Raw genomic sequence first — 27371 nt, forward strand, 5'->3', positions numbered from 1 at the left:
AATGATCACCAAGTGACTGACACTGTAATTTCTCTCACAAGAGGAAAGAAAAATCTTGGTATCAGCTGTCAGTAAGGAAAGTAATGAAAGGATAAGATCATTGTTCTTGCAATGCTGCAAGTTCTTGTTGCAAGTTCCTGCAATACTGTAAAAATAGACGTGGCTAGAGGAAATACAGTGTACAAAAGATGCAAGGAGAACAACTCTCACTCGCAAAACTGGAATTGAATATTGGAAGCAATGCAAATCCTAGAGAATACTTCCAATTTTGAAGAAAATTTAGTCACAGATTTGCTGTGGAACAGGAGATGAAATATATGTTTGCTTTTACCTTGTTAAGGTATATCACAGGTATCATCTGTAGACCTCTATCTCACACACAGTCTCTATGTAAGGACTGATTGTAACAGAGCACCTATTTCTGCTTATAATAGCACTCTGTATCAGGGTATCAATGGGACACACATCAGTGGGTCTGACTCCAAAATAAACACACTCTTCCATTTGGTCCAACAACCAACCAGATTTTCTAGAACACCTAATCATTGGAGATGATTTAGCAAATCTTTCAGAACAGAGATCAACAGTGTACTTAAAAGTGAGATGAAACTATTATTACATGCAATAATAATTACAACTTAGCAAAAAGACATTTAATTTATAAATCAAAATTATTCTATCTGGAAATTAAAAATGCAGCTGAATAAGATGATTTAGAAAGCAGTTTTAAGAAATCATGTTTTTAGAAAGCAGACTGAAATGTTTTAAGGTCATTGCACACGGCAACCCTTTAAAATAAAGTTGCAGCAAAGAGGAAAATAAATTCAAATAAGGAAGTGATCTTCTATTTCTCCACAGCACTTGTAGCACAAATACATTATACTTTCTTAAATAGCCTGACACATATCATAGTCAGTTACTTCCCACTGCAAAGGTTTTAAAAGCCTTCTAGCATTCCTAGTTCTTCTCTCCTTTAACAGCAGCATATAAAATCACACAGGGAGTAATCTCAAAGTTTTCTTGCTCTTTATTAGTACACATTGATGATTAATTCTTGCTTGTCATAGCAGGAAGGCAAGAGAACATGCTACTTCCTACTACTGAAACATTGTGAAGTTCAGTGCTTTACTAGAATGTGGCATTAGAAGAAAGCTTACCAGTTACAAGTAAATTTAAAGTCTAAGTAGTTAGGCTGCAGTATACTAGTTTCCAGAAGGCTGTGCAAACTAGATAATGTTTACCCTGACAGCAAGCAACAAAAAGTCAGGCACTGTGTGAATTCAGATTAAGCAAGCCCAGAGCAGGTGCCTGATGTTAAGATGCCACACTAGAAATTAACAATACCAGCAAGACACAGACTAGCATTGCAAGGTACAATAATCCAAGGCATTTCCTATTATGCCTCACTGCTTGCTTACATAAATTTTATAATGATTTATAAAATATAATGTTAGAAATAAAAGAGATGGAGTTGTAGTAAAAAGTTGTTTAAAACACTATTCTTTTGCACATGAAACCAGAAAATAATTCATTTCATTAAGCACCAGTATCAGCACACAAATTAATTGCAATGTCTTATCCTACATTACAGACTCTAATATAATGTTACTGAGCCCAAATTTTACAGACACTTCTGTCTCTTCAAAGATACTGACATTCTGAAAAAAAAAACACCACAAAACAATGGCACAGAAAGAGTAAACTTGTTCCTGTCCTCCCTTGGTTTTCAGCGTGCACATGCACACACTGGAAACAATTTATAGCCATCTGCACCTATGATCACATTCTATGTAAATATCCAATCCATTTGACCACTATGTATGAGTGCTCAACCTCAGAAAACCTCCAAACCAAGAAATTCTTTCATGTCAGATCAATATCCTCAAACTGCTTTAAGTTTTTAGGATAATTCTGTGGTCCTTAAGCTAATAGAGAGCTTCACAGAAACTAGAGAGAATAGAATCCTTTGTCTAACACTGAGGGAAGGCCTTACCACAGCCAGATTCTGGAGGTGATGTATCCTAAGCAAAGGGAAGAAAAGGAAGTGCCATACACCCTGAGACTGTCACAAGAGAACATGATACAGCCATTTCACTACAACAGAGAAGCATCTATTAGCCATAAAAAAGAACTGAGATCTTCAACACCTAGCCCAAGACCATTTTCCACATGGAAACAAAGCAATAAAAGCACATACAATGCACAGCTACAGAAAATCATGCAAGCCGGGGAACACAGCAAATGAAAACAAAGGTGTCGTTCTATAAATTCTATTCTCAGATCTGTAATTTAGACAGAAAAGGAAACATTAATTACAGATTTCTAGAATTCTGATTAAGTACAGCAGACCTACAGTCCAAGAAATACGGTACTGCCACTGTTAGGAACATGTCAAAGGGTACATACTAAATCTGCAAGACCTCAGGAGTTGGGCTTGTCAGGCTCTCTTTGTCTAGGCTTCTCTGTCTTAGTCTAGAGTTTTGTTCCAGTAGTGATTACTGAACAATTAGGTAAATGTTACTTAATCTTTTTCCATTTTATCTAAGCTTTCTATGATTGTGTGGTATGAAACCTATAATTAAAATGCTGAGGCATTGCTCTAACAGATGTTAATATCAAATAGCTATTCTGTACAGAATAAACAAGGACCCTAGATCAAAATTGTAGCAAAGACAATCATGAGGTGGGATAACAGTATTGAAGAAGTATCCATTCTGGCAAAAATAGACCACATAAAACAAATTCAGATAAACATGAAAATGGAAACCAGTGAATATACTGATATGGATAAGGTATAGACTGTGCTAGAAGACAAAAATAGCTGCAAGTGGACACACTGTGCCACCCTCACCACCCATCATACATTGTCCACACATAACACCTGTGTTAGTGGTAAATTACTGTAACTCTCTAACTCAGACAGGAGCCATTCACCTTAGTATGCATAAGCGTAGTACAAGGAAAAGGCTAATGTCAGAGAAAAAAGGATAGATACTAGTAACTAGCAGGAAGATAACAATTTTAACTATATTGATAATAATTACTTTATTTTACCATTAAGATTTCAATTAAGGCAATAGTAAATTCTTGGGTTTGCATAAAAGGTGCATTTTGCCAACATAAACACCACAGATTGTTGTACAACAATTTGATGAAGAATGTGGTTTGGATCCAACAGCAATATCAACCCTTGCAAAATCCCAGCAATTAAAAGCCTGTTTGCCGCATCAGAACTGCCAGGTAAATGGCTACATTTTATTCATCTGTTACAATCTGTAAGAAGATAGTTCACGTTTAGTATGTGGAACCAACTGACTTCTTAACATAGGTGTAGCAATAATAGTCTTAATATATCCTGAACAGCCAGGTAAGCCTGTACATGCCATTGCAACAACAATGCACTTTTGTTTCAGGATAGAGTGACATGCTTGATAAGCAAAACTGTTGCTAACTAGAGACAAATGCAGATAACATAATTCAAATATTCTCATATAATACAATGTATGTGACAAGTTGTGGGCTACACCCCTTGTATAATTATATTGCCTCCAATTATAATAAAACAAAATAACTATTAAGTATAGACAAATCATGATATAAAATGCGTGGGAAGAATTGTATTACAGGAATACAACAATTACACTTGACAAAGAATGTGAAATCTGACAAACTTCTTAAGTTTTATAATGCACAGAATTAGGTAACTTTTTCCTGATATATATTGTAACTGCATCCTCTGTTGCTACTGTATATGGATTTAAATCAGTGCTAGTTTGCAAGTGCTATATTTTAAAATAAAGGATAATTCTTTCACAGAGTTGTAGAATGGCTTGGGTCAGGAGGGACCTTAAGGATCTTCTAGTCCAGCTGCCCCCATCATGGGCAGAAATCTTCCATTAGTCCAGGTTACTCAAAGCTCCATCCAACCTGGTCTTGAACGCTGCCAGGGATGCGACATCCACAACTTCTCTGGACAACCTTCTTCGCCACCCTCTGAGCCAAGAATTTCTTCATAATATCTGTCACATCCAATCTAAATCTCTCCTCTTTTACTTTAAAACCATTGCCCCTTCAGCCTGTCATTATCTTCCTGTAAAAGAAGCCCCTCTCCTACCTTTTTTGTAAGCCTTCTTTAAGTAATGGAAGGTTACAATAAAGCTTCTCAATCTGTCCTCATCTGTCCTCATAAGAGAGGTGCCCCAGTCCTCTTGTCATCTTCGTGGCTCTTTTCTGGACCTGCTCTAACAGGTCCATGTCCTTCTAATTGCTGAGGACCTCAGAACTGGACACAGCACTCCAAGTGAGGTCTCATGAGAGCAGAATGGAAGGCAATCTTTCATCAGGCATGCTGAGAATTTATTACAGAGACTCCTGTATGAATTCATGTCTTCAGGCTAACTATGATTTGCAGACTTCTTATTCCATTGCCAGAGCAGTATTGTTGCTTGATAGATCACAGAACAATCCTATATCTGATTTTGCGTTAGAATTAAGATTTTGATTTATCATAAAATATATCAAACACATAATCATAGGCAGACTACCCAAAATCTGGTGTATAAAAGTATATGGGAAATGTGCTTCACTGTATAGAATCTTTGAAAAGTCTGAGTAGAAACACAGACTGGGTCCATTCTCCATCAACGAAATTACAATCATTAGAAAGGCTAATCCTCCTGTAAGGATTGAACAACAAATTCCTTGTCCACTATATTGCTGCTCACAACAACATAGGTAAGATCTCTGTAGGACAGAAAAACAATCTAGATTTAGCTCACATGCTAAGAAGAGCTTTCCTCTTTTATATCATATTGACTGATTTTGCAGCAATTGACAGAGGGATTCAGACACAGAAATACAATAAAATAATGGAAACCTGAAGGTTCATACCAAGCAGTCAGTCACATCTGCTTCTGTTTTTCCCTTGGACTGTAATAAGTAGCATAGGACACTTTTTATAACTGCCAAAATTCCCAACAGCACACATAAGAATTTAAAAGTAATGAAAAGAGAAACTTGAAAAATAGCATACTTAAGAATGACCCCTTTTGGAGGCTAATAGGTTCTGTCATGGTCACAATGACATTATGCTGCTGTACATCTGCGCTGACTTTGGCTGGGGTGGAGTTACTTTCTTCACAGTAGATAGTATCAACGCCATTTGTAGCACAAGTCCAAAACACACCTGTGTACTAGCTACTAGGAAGAAAATGAATCTATCCCAGACAAAATCAGTACAACAGAGAAGTCAAATGCATATTTAAAATACATTGTTTAGCATTTACAAGTGAGAAGAAAATCAGGGAAGACAGTACATGAAAAATTAATAAATCAAAATGTGCTAGAAGATATGATCAAAGAACACCATCAGTATCAGCAACCTAAGTCTCTGAATCCAAATAATACAACTCTTTTAAACTGCTTTTGGATTATCATCAATAAATAAGTATCTTTAGACAATCAATAAATTTCTAAATTGTACTTTTTCAAAAAGCCAGTTAGAAAGCAAAAATGGTAAATGAAAAAATGACACTGAGAAGCTCCTTTCCAAGCAACACACTCTACTTTGAAGTTTGAGCCAATTTCAAAGGTGGTATTGCTCCAAGCCTGTTATTAGACTAGGTAATGTCCCGAGGCCAGATCAAATCTAGATTTTTTTTTTAGTCTATCTTAGTTTGCATATTGAAGAAAGAAACTTGATGATGAAAAAGCTTGCTCAGGAAAGCAGGAAATGCACAATCATGTGAAAACAAGATATTAAAGAAGCAGCAAATGAGACTGTTAATTTTCTTCCTCTGCTTTTCCTCATTCCTTTGGAAAAAAAAACCAACCTGATCTCATTTTATGAAACACACAAATGAAATTAAATTATTAGATAGTCTACAGCTGCTGCACCTTTCTATCATTTGCCACTAGGATTGCAGCCAGGAAGACAGAAGTCCCTGCCTTTTGTCCTGAGGACAGAAGCTATACAATATGTCTTTCAGACAGAATGTACCCATGAACTAGAAAATACTTTTTCAAACAACACTATGCCACACAGGGGGCAACTAAAACAATCACAAGAATTCTACTTACACAAAACTTCTGTCTTAATAAAAACAAACAGTGTGAATTCACAGTTTAATCCAAAAAACTATTTTGACACTGGAAGAACTGCAATTGAATAATTTTTCTTTCTAATTTAAAATACAATAGTTGATAGAATGTAACTGAAAATATTTAACTGAAAGTATTTAACTTCACATTTTAATGAACATTAAAATTCTGACCATTTTCCAACTTACATAGCTCCATTAGTGTAGACTGTGTCACTTCCCTCCACATACTGAACCTGGGCTGGGTAGACATGCTGTACCTGTTGCACAGTCTGTACTTGCTGTACCTGAAAACAAGAAAACCAGAAGTTTGGGATATCATAAAGAAGTACCCAAAAACAAGAAAACCAGAAGTTTGGGATATGATAAAGAAGCACCCAATGCTCCAGTGCACCTAGTGGCTTCTAAACAATTTGGGATATTTCTGTTCTCAAAATTACTAAAGGCGTATCACAGCACTAGCAAGGAAAATTACTGTTCTTACACAATATTTTTGCTGTTAAGTTTGGTGAACAAAAGCCTAACACTGAAGACGTACACTCATGCACATCTTCAGTGTCAAAGGCAAAACTGGAGAACACAAAGATGAGATGAAGTGTAACTTTGTTTTGTACCAAGCTGAAGAACAACATTTCCTACAGAAGAAAGTATCATTTCATTACATCATTTATTCTTTTTCTTATTCTGTTTAAGTAGTAAACAGTACAAGCCTTAAAATCATAGCTCAAATATGTTGCAGTAAGTTTAGAAAGAAATGTTCTCATTAAGATGGTTTAGCTCTTGTTTAACTGCAGTTAAATTACAGCGATAGAACATTTTTTGTGGTGTATAGTTATTGGCCAAAACCCCAAGTTTGAGTCACCCCTTTCCCAGAATATTATCAGCTATGAAAAACTCCAACACAACTTGGTTTTACTCCAATGAACTAAACAACAAGAGGCAGTAAGGCATGGATTATATTCACATGTCTCACTAAGGACAGTTACTTATCAACTCCTTTGATTCATATACTATTGTAGGAATATTTCAGGTCATGCAAATTTTCTCTCCAATCCTAATTTTTTGTCTTCTTCCACAGTAAAGATGAAGAACTTCAACTTTTACACCTTCCAGTTTTCAGAGAAGCCATGTTTTGGTTCAAGAGCAGTCCAGAATCTAAAGTATTCTAAAGGACTCACAGAGACTTCACAGATTGACACAACTTTACCCAAGCAATTGAATCAATGCACTTATTCAGCAAATAGATTTAACATTAGGTGACAATAATTTTTCTCATATTTATTGTTATAAGGCTACTTCAATCTAAACCATTTGGTTCTAACGACTGCAAACACCTAATCCCAGATCAGTCTGGGTTTCATGCACTTGACGAACCCAAAATATCCTAATCCAATACTTTCACCTCTGCAGTGTTTTAAAAAGTTCTGCAAATAAGCACATTTCCTACTTTTCCATAATACTGACTCTGAAACAAAAATCTAGATTTTTACAGAAACCTTCCCTTAGGTTGACAGTAAAACTCAAAGTCTGCAAAAGAGAGAAAACAGCCAAAATTTAGAATGCAGCTATATTACCACGATGAAAAATCAGATGCTTCTGTCCACTAACAGAAATAAGACAGAACATAATGGCTAAGGTATCTATTAAAATCTTATATTTCATTATTTCCCATATGAATAATTACATAAATTGAGAAATACACCTGAAATACAATCTCTCAACTTCAAAAAGTATACTTTGAAGATGTCTCCTTAATTATTAAGGCAAGGTAACTGTGTACATTTCTTCTCCTAACAATATTTAGTTATTTAACAGAAAGGTTCAGTTCTCAAAGTAATCACAAAAACTAATCAAAACTGCGCACATTACTACGACCTTAGAAAATTCTCTGAATTAAAAAATAGAGATAGCTGTATTGTGCAAACATCTCCCAAAATTAAATGACTTCTATTTCCATCCCTTTTGACTTCATAACTTAAATTAATTCAAATCATCATTTCATGGAATGGGCTTGATCCAAATCCGTTGTAAGAAAGACCTGTAACCTTGTTATTGATCTGTACCACTCAAAATTTAGATCTGCCAAACTCTGACAAAATGACCAACTCATGCAATAATTGGCCAAAACACGTATGTGCTTTATTGTGAAACATATATGCAACTTACTGTTGTGATATTTTTAAAGTTTAAGGCTAGGCATATTTATTCCTTTTGGGTGAGTCAATTCCATTCCCTTTAATCAGTGGGAGAAGGGGAGTCATTGTTGATCAGTCTATTACAGAACACCAAACTGATCCACTTGACCTATGCTGTGAGAAAACATCTTGAAAACAGGCTTTGTTCCTAAAACCAGTAGCTTGTCACCTGGCATGTAATGGAGATGCCCCATTTTCTCTCTCAGTAGCACAGCTGGGGAAACACTGTGGAAATGATGCTGTTGTCAGTATCAATTCCATGTTCTCACCCAACTACTCCCAAAATGCACTTTGTTCCCTATTCACACGCATTGAATATGGCTTAGTTCCTATTGACAATAACCCACACTATTTTGCTGTTAATAAAGCAGACATGGTTTTCTCCCTATAACCTGCATACACTGGTAAAATGGAACTCTACATTGTGTACAAACACAGCATTAAAACAGAGAGGTCACCTTCCCCTTCTATATAAGGCATTATTATATCCTTATATTATTCTTGAATACAAGCTGCTACCCATTTCAAAAGCATCAGATACAGCACAGTGCAAGACCTTTCTGTCAGAACTGAGACGATACTGCAGGGACAAAGCATGTACACAGTGCATCAATGTTTGCTGTCTATTGGACAGGAAACTGAAAAATTCCAAAATGTGTTTCTCTTCTAATATGGAGTGAGAACAACAAAAATTTAATTTACCATGAAAAAAAATACCAATATCTGTTAAAACTAAACTTTCATTGCTTAATTGCAATTTTCCAGCAGTTTTTATCGAAGTACTTTAGCAGCCTAACATGTAGTACTACTAGAAACATCAGGATTTCTTATGCATAGAAAGTAACTTGCTTTTTAAACCAACATTTAAGAATGGATATGCTACAGTGGTATTAAAACATTTTACCTTACTTTCAAAAATCAAAATGTTTTTCCCTTAACACTGAAGTTCAATACAAAGAGGGCCACTGAATTTATTTTTTTCAATACAGTAATTTAAGAAGTTTACAAGAAAACTTACTTTGTTTCAGCTTCTCATAATTCATTATCCTGCCAAAGGAAGCTGTAGTCACTATGTGGTATTGCAATGTACTAAGAACTTTAGGGTGGGGAAGGTTAGAGGCAAATATTTTTCCTGTCAAGCTATGACAAATAAAATAAGTAAGGAGCCTTTAGGATGGCCTTGTACATGAAACCTCTGCCATGATGAAAGTCTTTGTTGTATGATATTTCCAATACTAATTTTATTTCCTATTTTATTTCATTTTTAATTTTTTAATGAGAATTAAATCTAGTGCCTCTGAATCTTCTTTTTAATATTCAACAGAAAGAAATTAGATGTGTATATTTACTCTCTATGAGCACAAAATTATTTGAGAGAAGTTGGTTATGAGGAAACAAAACACCATGAAAAATTGTGGAAAACATGAAAAAGGTAGATTTTTTCTTCACAACTGTTTTATTTATCATTATCTTTTCACCTTTTATTAAGCTGTTAAAGGAGCGGTATCAGCTAAGTCATGTAGCTTTTGGGGCAGAGCAGAAATTGTTGCCTGTTCTTGCAGTGCCTCCCGGAGCCCTAAAACTAAATGGCCTTCTTATATTAAAAATTATCCAATAATTAATTGAAATGGGCTCAAAATAGAAAACACAATAAAATATTTATGAAACAGCAGCAGCATGCATGTTTAAAAATTATCTTCTAGGGTGGACTGGTGAACTAGCCATGGTAATTTTCATTATTTTCTGGCTGGAAAACAGAAAATTAACAAACTTCTTTAGCAATTTTTGACTTAAATAACAACAGATAGTAGAGCTTTCATTCCTCTTGCTTCAGTGACTCCTGAAATAAAAAACTGGAATAGGATTAGAAGCAAGCACCTGAAATGTTGCAGGACAACAAGAGGTGAATGAAAACTTATTTCAATATACATGTGTAGTTATATTTACTAGCTGAAGAAGAAAAAAAAGGCAAAAATAAATTGTATTCTTAATTATACTACCTTGGTGGAACAAATAAGGGACTAAGTTACATTTCATCAATGAAAATTTGTCCACAAAATAAAGCATATAAAACCATACTGAAATGCTGAAATTATACTGAAGGCATGAATCAAAATGTAAGAGTGAACTTTGACTTCCAATAAAAAGTGCTTCTGTTCAAAGTACTACTAAGCAAGGACTAGAGCAACAGAACAATATATATATATATATATAAGGGTTTTTAAACTCTGTTTTAAACAGAACATATAATTATCCACTGTGTCTTTGCAAACAGCTTGTATGTGCAACATTTTCTGTCCTTGGAGATAAAAATAATCGTTTTCCTTCATTAGTATGGATTACTTTTGGCAAGTAACATATAAATAGCACATGCTGTTATATTCTAAGCATATTCATATTTATATAATGGCTAATGTCAGCTCATGATTATGTGTTTCATATGCTAAACATGATTTTGCATTAGGAGAAATTTTGATTAGCAGAAGTCTGCATCTCCAGTTAATGAATGACAGAATGCTTTGTGAATGCGATGGCCACCGAACTCAGTGACTGTGAAGAAATGCTTTGCCAGCTCGAGTTGCATGGATATATTTTTACAAAATAGCTTAATTTCAGTTTTCTTTTCCCAATTCTTCCATATCACATGGCATGAACTCAAAAGTGAGTTTAATTTTGAATCCTTAGAAGCTTACTGCACTGAGCTGAAGACTGCCTGTTGAAAAAGTAATCATATATTAATGAAAAATCCCCCTATTCAAGGAAACAGAAGACAAAGAGAACTTCTTAGGCTATTTAAACAAAATTTAATTACACTCCCACATTTTTGGTCTAACTGTTGTTGCTTTTTGCTTCTTATTCCCCTCTATCCAATCTCAACAGTGACTTCTGCTGTGTTGCATGAAACCAGTTGCTACTAGAGCCACTTCTGGAAGAGGAAAACTCCAGGTTTTCATAAATGGTACCTTTATTGCTCCTATTCTTAGAGCATTACAGCAGACTTTCAAGAGTTGCATATTAATACCAGCTATATGGAAATTAGGGATTTGTTTTAGCTGGAAATATTAGAAGCTACTAATTTGTTGATTGTTTTTTCAAAAGACAGGATGCCTGAGTACTAAGACAGCTGAAGAGAAAAGGCTCTTAGTCTGCCCTTTCACTTATTCAGCTTGCTCTTCTTTAGGGCAAAAATATTTCATTTTGAAAAAAATGAAAATTTTTTGTGCATATAAGAAACATGATGTCATGAAATCAACCCCAAATTAATGCATTCAGGCAATGTCATTTAAATATGACATACATACAGGAATAGAAACTTCAGAAACAGAAACCTCCCTAGAAAAATGAAATACTATACATTTAATATTAATTAAAAACAAATTAATCTGAAACTGCATTATTCACTAGAAAGTACTAATAAATTACTGCAAAACATGATGTGGAAGTTTCAGCTTATACCAAATTGTTCTATATACATGGAAACTCATGTTACAGTATCCTTGAATTTAACAAAATCCCAGAAGTGTCCCGTTGTTTTTAGCAATGTATAGTCACAAGAAAATATAATCAAAATTTGGATACAGTTAAATCATTAAGCATGTCCATTATAAATCATAGTTAAAAAGAAACCATATTTTATATACTCTTGCCTAAAATCTTCTCTCCAGCTTTCAGCATTGGTAATTTTGAATGTGCAAAAATAGTAAGTGCTCCCTCTGCCATCAAAAGAATGTCTTTATTAAAATAGTCATTATAATGGCTCTTTCTCCTAATTTTCTTTACGCAAAATGACTTATCCCTACTAAAGATAGGTAATATTAATTTTATGCCAATGAAATTTATACACAGGTAATTCCTCAGGACAGATCATACCTGCAATTTCCTCAACACAGTGATTGTTTTCATATTTGCTATCCCTTTTTTTTTTCAACCCTGGAACTGAAATCACCTATACCACCTACATTCTTCATCACATTTCCTGCTGGCATACCATAGTCACATCTTCACTCTTCCCTTCCTCCTCACTACTTCCATAATCTAATCATCTCTCTACACACATATCTCCTATACATATATGTTTCAATCACTGCAATACTGTCCGCATTGGACTTCCGAACATTCTTGTTTGATCTTCAAACCCCGTTCCTTTATATTTCTTTTCTCAAACATTATGCTGATTATACACTCAGTGTTAAGAGTCAATCAGAAAAATATAATTTACTATGTCCACAGGAAAAAACATTCCAGTATAATGATGGTGCATTCAATACAAAAGGTGATACTCAGAAGTACCAGTACTAAAGGAGATGTACGTAAAGGTGATGAGAAACAATTTTACACACTCAGATAGGGCAACAAAAATACTGCTTGCCGTTCTTTTTAAGGTATAATCAAAGAAGGAAAAACCAAATTTCATCCTTGGCTTCTATATTTTGACACACATATAACATTATTAATGGACAACTAACATTACTCTAGAAAAGATACAAACAGTTGGTGACAAAGATTAATGCATTATTTATGTAAGAAAATATGTTAAGGAAAACTCCCGGTCTTTCCATTCATGAGACTCTCCGGCAGTCACACTCCCACTGCAGAGACTTCAACTGCTGGGCCTGAGGCTCCTTCAGTAGGCAGCTCGACTCAACAAACAAGGACCCAATTATATCCTAGAAGTTTTCAAAAAGGTAGAAACTTTGCACAAAGTTTACAAATACCAAAGTCCTGCTCATTCTCCATTTTTCTGTAGGAGTAGAACACAAATTCATAGAACCTGATCTTACAGTTTGATCAATACAAATACTAGAACTGCTATAAAGTATCCTATATGACACTAACATTTTTTACCAGTAAAACATTTTTTTTACCAGTTTACCAGTTTTCAGTCCTTCACACTGACCAGTACTTCACAAATTCAGTATGTAATATTAGACCATTGTACATCTGATATGCCGAAAACAAGCAACCATCTAACACTACCAAACTGCCATCTTGTATCTGAAAAAGTGAAATACAGAAATAGCAAGGAACAAGTCATATAAATGACATGTATTAACATCTGTCATCACGAAATCAAACAATTATCCTTTGTATTTCACAAAGGAAAATAGTCTTTCACTCAGAAATCCTACAAAAGAGTTATAGACAAATCTCCTAAAAAGTGTAGCTAAGATCAATCATCGTACCATAGTAATGAAACTACAAGGCACTACAAACTGAGTCTACATAACAGGAAAAAATATAACTGAAACGTACGAGACTGCAAAACACATATATGAAAATGCACTGGAATTTAAGAACTTAACAAATGCTGAAGAGTTTAATTTAGAGAGAAAAGCTCCACCAGCACAGAAGTGAATGGCACTGTTTAATAAAATATGTCTAGTTCTCATATTACTGATTTGGAAAATGGGAAGTCAGATTTTAATGAAAAACATCAAATGTCACCCAGAATACCCATCACAGGACAGCTAATTTTTGTGTTTTCTGGAAAAGTCCTAGACAGTTATTGTGGCTTTCACACTGAATCCCCATCTACCTCCCTACTTTTCCTTTTTAGCTTCCCATTTTCTTCTGCCTCCATTTCTTCTAAAGCTCATGGGTGCTGCATAGGAGTAACCACCTCATGTAACAGAACAGTGCATTGTGCTGGCTGCTACACAAATCTTCTTCCTTCCCTGGCAAATTTACATTGTGAGTTATTGACTGTCATATCACAAAAACTTTCATGACATTGTGCATATATCTGCATCAAACTATGCATATATCTGCATGCCTTCAAGCCTAGAAGTGCTTTTCATATTTACATTTGTATTGTACTTACTTGGACATCCAAACAGATGAAAAAATTATATAGTCAATAATTTCAGAAACATATGCATTATTTAAAGGAAAAAATGTAAATATTCAATAACATAAAGCAAATTTCTGTGAGGTACTGCATGAATTATATAATGAATAGTAGCTAGAATCATGTATGAGTACTATCAGAGCTTGTAAGATGCTCTAGTTAAGGAACAGAACCTGAAAATACCTTGTTTTCTCTGGTTATTTTAATTCCAGCAAACTAAAATTGATAAAAGCAGAGCAAAAGTTCCTTTAGCAGTCTTGCACAAAACCAGTTTCTTCTAGAATCATGTATGAGTACTATCAGAGCTTGTAAGATGCTCTAGTTAAGGAACAGAACCTGAAAATACCTTGTTTTCTCTGGTTATTTTAATTCCAGCAAACTAAAATTGATAAAAGCAGAGCAAAAGTTCCTTTAGCAGTCTTGCACAAAACCAGGTTCTTCACTATATTGTTAATAATAAATAAATTAATAATAATAATAATAATAATAATAATAATAATAATAATAATAATAATAATAATAATAATAGTAGTAGTAGTAGTAGTCGTAGACACAAATTCATAGAACCTGATCTTACAGTTTGATCAATACAAATACTAGAACTGCTATAAAGTATCCTATATGACACTAACATTTTTTACCAGTAAAACATTTTTTTTACCAGTTTACCAGTTTTCAGTCCTTCACACTGACCAGTACTTCACAAATTCAGTATGTAATATTAGACCATTGTACATCTGATATGCCGAAAACAAGCAACCATCTAACACTACCAAACTGCCATCTTGTATCTGAAAAAGTGAAATACAGAAATAGCAAGGAACAAGTCATATAAATGACATGTATTAACATCTGTCATCACGAAATCAAACAATTATCCTTTGTATTTCACAAAGGAAAATAGTCTTTCACTCAGAAATCCTACAAAAGAGTTATAGACAAATCTCCTAAAAAGTGTAGCTAAGATCAATCATCGTACCATAGTAATGAAACTACAAGGCACTACAAACTGAGTCTACATAACAGGAAAAAATATAACTGAAACGTACGAGACTGCAAAACACATATATGAAAATGCACTGGAATTTAAGAACTTAACAAATGCTGAAGAGTTTAATTTAGAGAGAAAAGCTCCACCAGCACAGAAGTGAATGGCACTGTTTAATAAAATATGTCTAGTTCTCATATTACTGATTTGGAAAATGGGAAGTCAGATTTTAATGAAAAACATCAAATGTCACCCAGAATACCCATCACAGGACAGCTAATTTTTGTGTTTTCTGGAAAAGTCCTAGACAGTTATTGTGGCTTTCACACTGAATCCCCATCTACCTCCCTACTTTTCCTTTTTAGCTTCCCATTTTCTTCTGCCTCCATTTCTTCTAAAGCTCATGGGTGCTGCATAGGAGTAACCACCTCATGTAACAGAACAGTGCATTGTGCTGGCTGCTACACAAATCTTCTTCCTTCCCTGGCAAATTTACATTGTGAGTTATTGACTGTCATATCACAAAAACTTTCATGACATTGTGCATATATCTGCATCAAACTATGCATATATCTGCATGCCTTCAAGCCTAGAAGTGCTTTTCATATTTACATTTGTATTGTACTTACTTGGACATCCAAACAGATGAAAAAATTATATAGTCAATAATTTCAGAAACATATGCATTATTTAAAGGAAAAAATGTAAATATTCAATAACATAAAGCAAATTTCTGTGAGGTACTGCATGAATTATATAATGAATAGTAGCTAGAATCATGTATGAGTACTATCAGAGCTTGTAAGATGCTCTAGTTAAGGAACAGAACCTGAAAATACCTTGTTTTCTCTGGTTATTTTAATTCCAGCAAACTAAAATTGATAAAAGCAGAGCAAAAGTTCCTTTAGCAGTCTTGCACAAAACCAGGTTCTTCACTATATTGTTAATAATAAATAAATTAATAATAATAATAATAATAATAATAATAATAATAATAATAATAATAATAATAATAATAATAGTAGTAGTAGTAGTAGTCGTAGTAGTAGTAGTAGTAAATAATTATTATTAGGATTTTTTTTTCAATCTTAAAATTAACAGCTACATACCTGTTGCTGAACTGGTACTTGCTGTACTACCTGTGTGGGAACTGCTGCCTGGCCAGCCACAGATGTCTGTAAAGTCACAGTTGAACCTGTATCCGCCCCAGTCTCTGATGTCTGCATTGTGATCTCTGAATAAAATTAAAACATAAAATCCAAAAGTTAGTGCATAAATGTTTTTATTTTGCCACTTACACTAGCACACTAATTTGTCCCTTATTTCTATTAATATTTTAAAATTAATACTAATCTTGTTATGAGCACAAAGACTTTTTTTCCCCTACTAGCACAAGCGTTTGTATAAATTGAGTTTTATGTTATTTTTATCTTACTTATATTTCAAATATCTTTTGCTTACATATGAAGAAATGTGTCACTTATCTGAGCTTTGTCCCTTTACGAATAACTCAGAAAAATCAGCAGCAGATCCTTCTCTCAGCTTGTAAATAACTGGTCAGCATTCAAAACCATTTTTTCTCTGTCTTACTGAATTGCACTAAAATCTCTATACATTCAAATTCAAAGCTGAACTTGAAGCAGGCCACAGAACAAAGGCCTCTACTTTGGAAAGTAACCTTTGAAAAGCATTTAACGAGTCACAGTGAAAAAGCCACTCAAATAACCTTCTTCAATAGAAAGCATTAAAGCAATTATTAAGAATTTTTTTTACTCTAAAACCATTTAGAAATACATAAATGGTAGACAAGTGCCTATGATCATGACCCTGATGTTTTAAGGGAACAACAAAATTTGGGTGGAATGAAGAAATGGTTCAAGAATCCAGGAAAATGCCTGACAAAGAAAACTTATCAGAAAGACAACCAAGAATGACATGCCTTCATATGAAACATTGATTGTGAGCTGCAGATTCCTCAAATTTGCAGAGCCAAAATGACAATACAATTTAATAGTGACAAACCAAAATGAATTCAAAATTGTGAATCAGTCTTTTATTTCCCTTTCTTTGTAAATTTTTTAAAGCAGTGGATTAACCAGTGAAGTTAATAAACAAATGAGGCAGGTTCTTCTAGCCTGTGAGAATTCCAGCACCAAAAAGACTAATAAGAGACTGAGTGAGCTAAGCTGCAACCGGAGAGAGTTTTCTCAATTAGTCATCTCTTTTAGAGCGGCAAGAAGTTTTATTGTTTTAATATTGTTAAGTTCTATTGTTTAATAAACAGCTTTTTTCCACTTTTCTTCAAAGAAGTATTTTCTCCCAAACTAGTTGTGAAGAGAAGAAGCCGATTGAATTTATCCTCCTACTAGAGCCCCTCTAAAGACTCTCTCTCTCTCTCTCCCAAAATTTTGCTCTAAACCAAGACAACCTGGTACCTTCAAAACAGACAACTGTATGTGTCTGTGAACAATCACAGTGAACAAACACAAATTACTAGTCTGTAATCCAAATGTTCTGTGAAAACTTTTACTGCCCTCAGTCTCTATTAATCTACATTAGCTACAAAATACTTTGGCAATCTGAGAACCACTGTCACTAAAAATTAGTAGCTTTATCATGCATAATAAAAGAGATTTATACGGAAAAAAATTGTAGATACTTAGAATGACTTATGCAAATGATTTTTTTTCAGTTTAACTCATGAAATCCAGATGGCTGACACTGAAGAAACTTTAATCCCTACCACTACCACCAAACAACTAGCTCCTCCAAAAACTCAACAATTTTTTTTTGACAAAACCATAATAAAAATATTGAAGGACATACCACAAGACAACATGAGGAATTAATTACTGTATTAAAAAAATTTCAGTGTTCTCCTTGCAGAAACAGGTGTCAACATCAAAGTGTTCTCTCAAGGCTGGGTTCCACAGCAGTTTAAGCTGATTTACGACTGGGTTTCTGCAGTTCCTCCCTCCAATTGTCTCTAGTTCACTTTGCATTCAAATGTAGCCACTACAAAGCAGGAAACAGGTATATAAATTTGGTATGAGGTCAGGCAATAGGGCAAGGATCTTGCCAGCTGGGACCATTCTTGGTTTAAACTCCAGGAAACCATGCCTATGGAACACCTGATTGATTTAAATTCCTCTTCTTAAATATTCAGAAAGACTGATAAATTCTTGATCAAACTAATTTCAGATTAATCAACAGACTCTCAGAGTCTCATGTTAACTGAACCCTGTACTTTTAAGCAGTGGATGCACTTCAGGACCCAGCACATCTGATAAAAATCAGCACACAAAAGAATAAAGAAGTAGAACTTCAGATTACATTTATATGTTAAAATCTTAACAATTAAAATAGATGTCCACACAATAAATACGGAGGAGTTGGAAGCCTCCATGCTGCTAGAAAGTTACGACCTACTTGTGATTACTCAAAGTTGGTGAGATTAACCCCATGGCTGTAGTGCAGGCTGTTCAGAAAGAACAGGTGAGGAAGGAGAGATGGGTATATTGTGTTTGTCTGGCAAGGCTTGGGTAGCAAGCAAGGGGGACCACATGGGTGGCTTCTCTGAGGAGCTGCCAGAAGCTTCCCCTGTGTCTGATGAAGACAGTGCCAGCTGAATTCAAGATGGAACTAGTGCTGACCAAAGCTGAGCCTTGAGCCCATCAGTGACAGTGGTAGTGCCTCTGAGATAACATATTGAAGAAGGGGGAAAAAACACTTACTGGGCAGAAGCACATTGCAGTCACAGAAGGAGTGAGAGTATGTGAGAGAACCTGCAGACCTGTCAGTGGAAAACCAGGTTTCAGAAGGTGCCTGAGCTGAGATAGGAGCAGGTTTGCTGGCAGGACCTGTGACTCCAGGGGAAAGTAATGCTGGAGCAGCCTGGTCCTGAAGGGCTGCATCCCATGTGAGGGACCTATGCTGGAGCAGTTTGTTAAGAACTGTAGCCCACAGGAATAACTCACAGAGAAATACATGGAGGACTATGTCCTGTGTGAGGGTCCCTACACAGAAGCTGAGGAAAAGTATGAGGAGTTCACCCCCTGAGAAGGAAACAGCCACAGAAACAATGTGTGAAGAACTGATGGTAATCCCCATTCTGAATTCCCCTGCACTGCTGGAAGGGGAGGTAGAGAATCAAGAATAAAGCAAAGCCTGGGAGGAAGTGAAGAGTGAGGGGAAGGTTTTTGAAGATTTAGGTTTATTTCTTACTATTCTACACTGATCTGATCGGCAATAAATTCAAATAATTTTCCTAAAGTCGAATCTGTTTTCACTGTCATGGTAATTGGTGAGTGATCCTTCCCTGTTGTTATCTTCCTCAATGAGCTTTTAGTTACATTTTCTCTCACTTGTCCAGCTGAGGACTGGAGGAGTTACAGAGTGGTTTTGGCGAGCGCCCGGCATTCAGCCAGGACTGTTTCCATTGTTCTGGTTTAAGTTTCTATCCTAAATACAGAATTTTATTATAGTTCGGTACACTGTACACATTTTTCCCTCTAGGTGCCATACAATATTGTCTGACAGTCAACCAAAGTATCTTCCTATTTACTGGAAGTTTTTCTAGCATCACATCAAGTCAGTGTAATTCCTTTACACTGCATCAGTATTGAGAACACACTGCTGGTTTTGGCTAGGGTAAAATTAACCTTCTTCACAGAAGCTGGCACTGGGCTGTGCTGAACAGAGGGTTGATAATACAGAGATAATTTTGGTATTGCTGATCAGGGCTTGCACAGAGCCAAGGCCTTTTCTGCTTTTGGCACTGCCACACTGGGGAGGGGACTGGGGGTGCTCAGGAGGTCAGGAGGAGATGCAGCCAGGACAGGTGACCCAAACTGACCAAAGGGATATTCCAGACCCTGTGACATCATGCTCAGTGTGATGGAGCCTGGTATCCTGGAGCTGGCTGAACACCTGCCTGTCCATGGGAAGCACTGAATTAATCCCATGTTTTACTTTCTCTTGTGTTTGGCTTCTGCTCTCCCTTTCAAACTGTTATCTCAACCCTTGAGCTCTTTGGCTTTTACCTTCTGATTCCCTCCCCAGTCCCACCAGTGGGAGAGTGAGTGGCTGCAGGGGCTTGGCTGTTGGCTAGGATTAAGGCCAAAGAAATAATCTAAACGCAGACTCTCACATTTTTTCACTGATACTCCACGTAAGTAAAGGAAATGAATATTCCAGCAGAAAAGACATCCTTGCCTAATTGGACTGTCAGGTGTATGACAAACAACAGATGAATGTTTGGCAAGGTCCTTTTTATTCTGCCTAATTTAGCAGTCGGACACACCCATCTGTAAATGGTATTGCTTTGTATAGCCAGTCTTGTTGCATGATGTGAATGTAAGCTAAAAAGGCCGCATTCTGAAAGAAGACTAATTAACCCTTCCAAGTGGGAAAAGATACTGTCAGGGCCCAGCTGCTGCATGCAACAAGGTTAGTATTTCCTCAGTATAATGGGCAGCACTTAGGCAAAGCTGAAAATTATTCCTTTCCTATATATTCTGTACCGTTTCATGTTGTCTGTTAAATTCCCTAAAGATTTTTTAATATACCCAAATTCTCAGTTGGAATCCTTCTGTTTTTGAGACTTCAAATATGAAGACAGGATGGTTTAAGAGTATAACTTGTTCTAATACTTATCAAAAGGGATTGTTAAAATGTGTCAGATTACGGTTTATTTTGTTCTTGGACTACTTCACACTGAACTAATTTACTTTTTTAAGCAACCAGAGTTTGCAAAGTTTTGTTCAGCTACATATGCTTTATTGTCTAGATCAAATAATGTAGCAGGCTTTAATTCAATGCAGAAAATGAAAGCCTGTAATTTACTTTAAAGTGCAGCAGGAAATTTCTTTTTTCTCCTCTAGAAGCCTAAACAAAACATCACAGAAGATAAACTGAACTAGATCTCGTAATCACATGCAGTAATGGTAGGCTTTTAATAGTAAGAATAAAAGGCTAATCTTAAAATCTTATCTATTTATAATGATGAATAGCCAATATACTAATTAAGAATTTGCAGCAACATAATGTGTTTCACTATAAAGGAAAACTCAAAACATTGTTTCAACAATTAATACAGAATGCTTGGCTCCTGAACAAGAGTACAAATGGAAACAGTTTTCATAATAGTTTCACATAAGCATTCCTTTTCAATTTTTGTATAAACAAAAATTTTATAAATAATTTACTTCATAACTGTGTTGTGTTACCCCAGAGTAGAAGACAGATTACACAACCTATTCACAGAGGAAGAACAGAATATTACAATAGTTTCTAGATATTAATGGAATTTCATGTTACAACTCCAGTGTCTTACTAAACACTATTTGACTGTTTGTCTTCTCCCAAGGTTCTTGTGAATGCCAAAGTAGGCAGCTGGACTCTGCCTGGTATTAGTACTAGTTGCTAAATACTGCAGTTAGTAATACAGATTTCCTTACTCTTTTTTCAGCTTGTCACAGATTTATGGAGGAGTAACAGTTAACTGAATGGCACAGAATGAAATTTAGAAGCTGCCTCTCTGGACTTACGTAACTACTTCTGAGTAGTAAAACCCTGTAAAAGAGTAACAAACAGAAGGGTGAGATACAGAGGTGCACACGGGAAGGGACCTGTGCAAGTAGAAACTGCTGGTAACCCCTTCAAAGAAAGTTTGTAAGATAAAAAAGCATTGTCTTGATGATCAGTTGCTTACTAAGTCCCTAAGAATGGTACAGTACTAGTTAACAACAGTCATAATGAAATTCCATATTGCCAGGAGATCACAGTGCATGGGTGCTTAGATTGAATGACTACTTCATGACACTCTCACTTTGATCTGCTTACTAATTTTACCTTCAAAACCATCAAAATTGTATCTTCACTTGCTGGAAAATTAACCAGTATTACACAGCAGCCTTACCCATTAGTACACACCAGCAACAAGATTACATTCACTTACAGGCTAAAGCTCCTCAAAATTTTTGTTGTGAGACTAGCAAACCATCAAACAATTACATTTATGCTATTCTAAAGCATTAGTTTGTCCACTAGAGAGTCTGTGAGTAGAAAAGTCCAAGAGGTGTTTTCCTTCATCCTGGGTGAAAGCATGTGAGGAAGAGGGCACTGATATAGCATGTCAACACTTGGTTATAGAACCAGCATTAGCAACAGGACTTTGGTTTTTATGACCATAGAGCCATCTCTGAGGTTAACAACCTGGGAGAGCTGGGATGTGCCTCATCAATTGGGGCAGAGATATTTCTGCCAGCATGATAGCTGACCTGGTAGGAAGGGACTGGAGCACGGAGAGGTATGGGGAAGAAATTATTTTCCAGCAGCCCAGTGAAGGAGTGGTGGACAAGTTCGACAAGCAAAGGCATGGGGTGACATGAATGAAAGACAACATACAGTCAAATAATGAGGCTTAAGCAGGGTCACCTCCAGCATGTGCATATGAGCAAGGAAGTAGCTACAAGGCATGTTTATGAGGAAGCCACACAGATCTTCTTTCAGAAATCAGCATGCTGAAGTATCTGTCTGAAGAGCTCATATGTGAAGGCGTATAGAATTGCCCCACACTCAGCATGGTGAATAAACATGAGGAAGAGACCTCTGTGCACCTGCAGGACTATCGCCTTGTTGAGATGACAGTCATGTGCTGGGACAGCAAACATGACTGAATGGCAGCAATGGAGGGACATTAGCTATCTAACCTTACAGTTTGTTTTTTTCAGAAGTAAAAATGTCTTCAGGAAACAATCTAGGATGAAGTTCACAGGAACTTCCTTGTTGGGATGGTATTTTGTAGTGTTTAACCAGAAACAAGTTTTGATAAAGAATTTTATTACAGAACATTTCTACAAGTTTAGTGTGCTTTGTAAGTTGCTATTTACACTGCTAAGTCCAGTATATCATGACTTTTAATTCACACTTAATCAAGCATTATCCATCTTTAATAGTACTCAGGTACTTCTCAGATACTGAGGCATCTGTCTTTATTATATTAGCATAATTGTCATAAGCTGGAATGAGCATGTTCACAATCTCCCAAAAATATCTCTATGCAGAATAATAGCTACAATATCAAATGAAATTTCTAGCTTGAGCCAAGATCTTATTCTAGGGCACTAATGATAACAGCAGAATTAATTATAAAGTCTAACATGTATAATGCTACTTCTTCACACCTTTCAAAATTATCAACAACAAAATGCATTTTGATTACTTTCTGAGGAAGAACATGAAAGCAGGAGAACCACCTGAACAAAACAGCTTTTTTTGCTTCTGCATAACTTATACAGTTATGGAGAAAGGAGATCTCTAGGTTATTTAAGAAGTGAGTTACGGGTGTTTGGGTGGGTTTCTTTCTTCTAGTATGATACTGTGCTGCAGTCCTTTCATCAAAAGATTGAGCGTGTACCTAATAATAATGATATAAAGGGAGAAAAAGTAATGTCAAAATGGAGACTGTATTTATTTTGACCACTCAGTAGATCAAAACATAAAATGAAAAAGTAAAAACATTTCAGCTGGAAAAATCTACTTTATTAACAGAATGAGCAGTATTAGAAGAAATAGCTTATGCTCTCCATGTGTCACCTCTGTGTCACAAATTTTCTGTTTGTGATTCTTACTACTGGACTTTCACCAAATGATAGAACAGTCCCAGAGACTGGAAGGGACCTGCTCAAGCAGTGCTACCCTACCTACCTTCTACCCAAGACCACGCCCAGGTGACTTTTGAATACAGCCAAGAATAGGAACTCCACAGCCTCTATGGACAGCTCATACCCATCCTTAGTCAGCCTCCCAGAAAAAGCCTTGGTTCAGGTTGAGAGAGGACCACCTCTTGTACCTACACTGGGCACCACTGAAAAGAGTCAGATCTGCCTTAGCTCATGTCATAACCTAACACTTAAGAGTTACGGTATTATTAATACACTGGCAACTTCCAAATGCTTCAGAGTTAGACATTTCCTCACTAGGTACAAGAAGAAGGAAAAAATTCATGCCAGAATTATTGCCCCAATGGCTGTATTGATAATTTTTTCCCTCACCCATCACCTTAGGAGTAGTTAAACAGATGGTGAGACAGGCGACAACCCACAGTGCCCCTATGAATGGGGACAGGGGAAGCCAATTAAGAAAAAAAAGGAAAAAAAAAAAAAGAAGAGAAAAGAAAAAAGAGAATGCAGAGAGAGAGACATAGGTTCCACCCAATAACAGCCCACCACATCATATTCAGGTTATCACCAATATCATTTGCCAAACTAGAATTTACAGTCACTGGATAGGAAAGAAAGCTTAGGATAAAAACTGATGAAAGCTCTTAATGGGCTATTCAGAGCAGTCTAGAAACTAAAAGTGGTTTAATATTAAAATATCTTTAAAATTTGGAAAATGTACAGAATAAAAGATTCAACAGAATGATCCTGTCTTGCTACATCATATTAGAGAACAACAGTTCTAATGTAAGATTGTGCATCTACGGGAAAAGAAAATGAAGAGAGACATCTTCTCCCTTATTCTGAACTACAGCAAAGTTTGCTTCAAAATCCACACATCACAAAATTATCAGATTCCAAATAGGTAAAGTTTTGGTTGTTTTACTTAGGATGCATAAATCTTAATATTTCAGTTTTTGAGAAGCTGAAGCAGTTCAAAACATTGGAAACAGCGTTACAGGCTCATACATACTTGACATGATTTTACGCAGACAGCATTGATACTGATACATAATCCTAATCCCCACAATATTTAACTGAAGTGCCTAGTATACATACTACAGTAAGCAAATAACTATGTGATGGCACCCTGTGTGTACAACACCTTTGAGTTAGATTAAATTCTGTATTTTTGCTGGAAGTATTGCATTACAGTACAATTAAAACTTTAAATTATTTTAACAGAAAGTGTTTTGATAGAAGCACACAACAAAACCAAGTTTATGCTAGAAAAATTTACTAATATGTATATATTAAGTAGATGTTTAAATTAGAAAAGGTATCACATTGTCTGGCAGTATCATGGCAAGTTTTGGACACCTACTCTCTGCAGCTCCTATTTCTACTGTGTGATACTCTTCTCTTGACTAAGATACAGAATATTACTCTGAGATTTGAGAATCCTACTGAAAAATACTGTTGATACACTTAAAGTTATTTGGAGACATATATTCTAAACATCTCAGGTTTAGGCTCTGAAAAACGATGATAAATTACCACAGAATTGTAGAATCATTAACACTAGAAAGTATCTCCAAAATCAAGTCTGACCTTTGACTGAACACCACCATGGCCACTAAACCATAGCACAAAATGCCCAGTCTGCTCATTGTTTGAACACTCCCAGGGACAGTGACTCTACCAGTTCCCTGGGCAGCCAATTCCAATGCTTAACCACAGTCAAATAATGTTTCCTAATATCAAACCTGAACCTCTCTAGGCAACTTGAGGCAGTTTCCCCTTGTCCAGTCACTTGTTTCCTGGGAGAAGATGCTGCCATCTTGCACTGTCTCCTTTCAGGTAGTCATAGACAGTGGTAAGGTTCTCCTGAGCCTCCTTTTCTCCAGGCTGAACATCCCCACCTCCCCCAGCTGCTCTTCATAGGACTTGTACTCTACACCCTTCCCCAAGCTCCACTGCCCTTCTCTGGACATGCTCCAGCACCTCAATGTTCTTGTACTGAGGGGCCCAAAACTGAACACAGGATTTGAGTTGTGGCCTGGCCTCATCAATTCCAAGTATGGGGGGACAGTCCCTGCCCTGGTCCTGCTGGCCACATCATTGCTGATTCAAGACACGATGGCTTTCTTGACCACATGTGAAATCCATTTGGTTACTAAATACAGAAGCTACAGCTGTCTTTTATCTATGAAAGTACAAGGAACAAGACTTCAACAAGAATACTTTAACTCTGCCACTAGGAAGGACTAGATTGCCTTAAAACAAAGAAGCAAGCTAAGACAAATCCTTTCTATGCTGACGAGGGAAACATGCAAATAGCCTTAGAGCTGGGATATCGGCAGGATTACTTCAGGGATAACTGTATGTAATCTACTTAAACAATGAATGGAACGGATAAAATCTCAACAGTTTCTCTCATTCCTGTCTTCCTCAACCTGCAATTTTATTTTGTAAGAGAAGGATATATATCATGCATGTCAAGAGACAAGTTAGTGACTATTTTACCTTGGTAATGACTGAGACATCATCTGAGGCATCTTTCCTTGGATCTTTCCTTCCCTGTACCGAGATGGTCTATTTGTGAAACATACCAGTTTATTCTTGCTCTGAGACATTACCTTGCTTGCTTAAAACAGAAAAATGAATAAATTCTTATTCACCCTATACTCAGACACCCAAAAAAATGAATTAGAAATCACAAGTACAGTATTTTATCATATTGGCTTGTATGCCACAGTCTGCAACTACTTGCAAGAAACAGATTAATGCAAAGATGTCTGAAAATAGGTATCAACACTCAGGAGAAGCCTGAAGACCAGTGTATTTGATTAGTGCTTGATTCTTAGCTTGTAACAGACTAGAAGTAGAGCATAAAAAATGCGTGCCTGAAATTTGGAGATTTGATCAGTGTCTCTCAGAATTTTACAACAGTTCCAATTATCCAGTAGTAATAGCTGCAGTAATTCACACCTTAGCTACAACTGGGACTCTGCTTGTTATGGTGTCAACTCACATAAATGGAGAAGAAAGTGCTGGGAATGCAATATAATTCTGAAATACAATGCAATTAGAAAATAATTAAGATGTCAACAGGCAGGGAATGTAGAAGATGATAAGGACACAGAGTGTCCAGATGAACTTCATCATTCTCATTTACATCTGTCATTCTGCACCCAGCAGCTGTGTAGCCAAACAAGCCTTGCTTATCCTTATACTTTTCCCCTAAATTACCCTCTTATCCTAAATTATTCTTACACATGCTTGTATTCCTACTGAAAGAGGATTAATTGAAGAAAAAAGAAAGAAAAAAAAGAAGAAAAAAAGAAGTTTCTAGTCATCATGTAATTCTGGCTGGAATAGAGTTAATTTTCTTCATGGTTGTTGGAGTGGACTACATGTTGGATTTGTGCTGAACACAGGGTTGATAAAATACAGCTGCTTTTGTTATTCCTGAGCAGGCTGCTTACAAAAAGAGCCAAGGCCTTTTTTGCTTTTGACACCACCATGCTGGTAAGGAGACTGGGGGTGCACAAGAGGTTGGGAGGAGACATGGCTGCA

At 36.0% G+C, this 27371-nt stretch overlaps 1 protein-coding gene across 1 annotated transcript in view; it reads right to left on the reverse strand.

Moving 5' to 3' along the window:
• LOC102039365 (transcription factor RFX3-like) overlaps positions 1–27371 on the reverse strand; it is a 69738-nt gene that overhangs the window by 2627 nt on the left and 39740 nt on the right. The window contains exons 2-3 of the mRNA XM_005425585.2: positions 16239–16363; positions 6288–6385 (exon numbers count right to left, since the gene is read on the reverse strand). Coding sequence (XP_005425642.2) covers positions 6288–6385; positions 16239–16355 — 215 coding nt within the window. The 5' untranslated portion in view covers positions 16356–16363. The remainder of the gene's footprint in view (positions 1–6287; positions 6386–16238; positions 16364–27371) is intronic.

The sequence above is a fragment of the Geospiza fortis genome, unplaced genomic scaffold (assembly GCF_000277835.1).
Source record: "Geospiza fortis unplaced genomic scaffold, GeoFor_1.0 scaffold491, whole genome shotgun sequence".
Lineage (NCBI taxonomy): Eukaryota > Metazoa > Chordata > Aves > Passeriformes > Thraupidae > Geospiza > Geospiza fortis.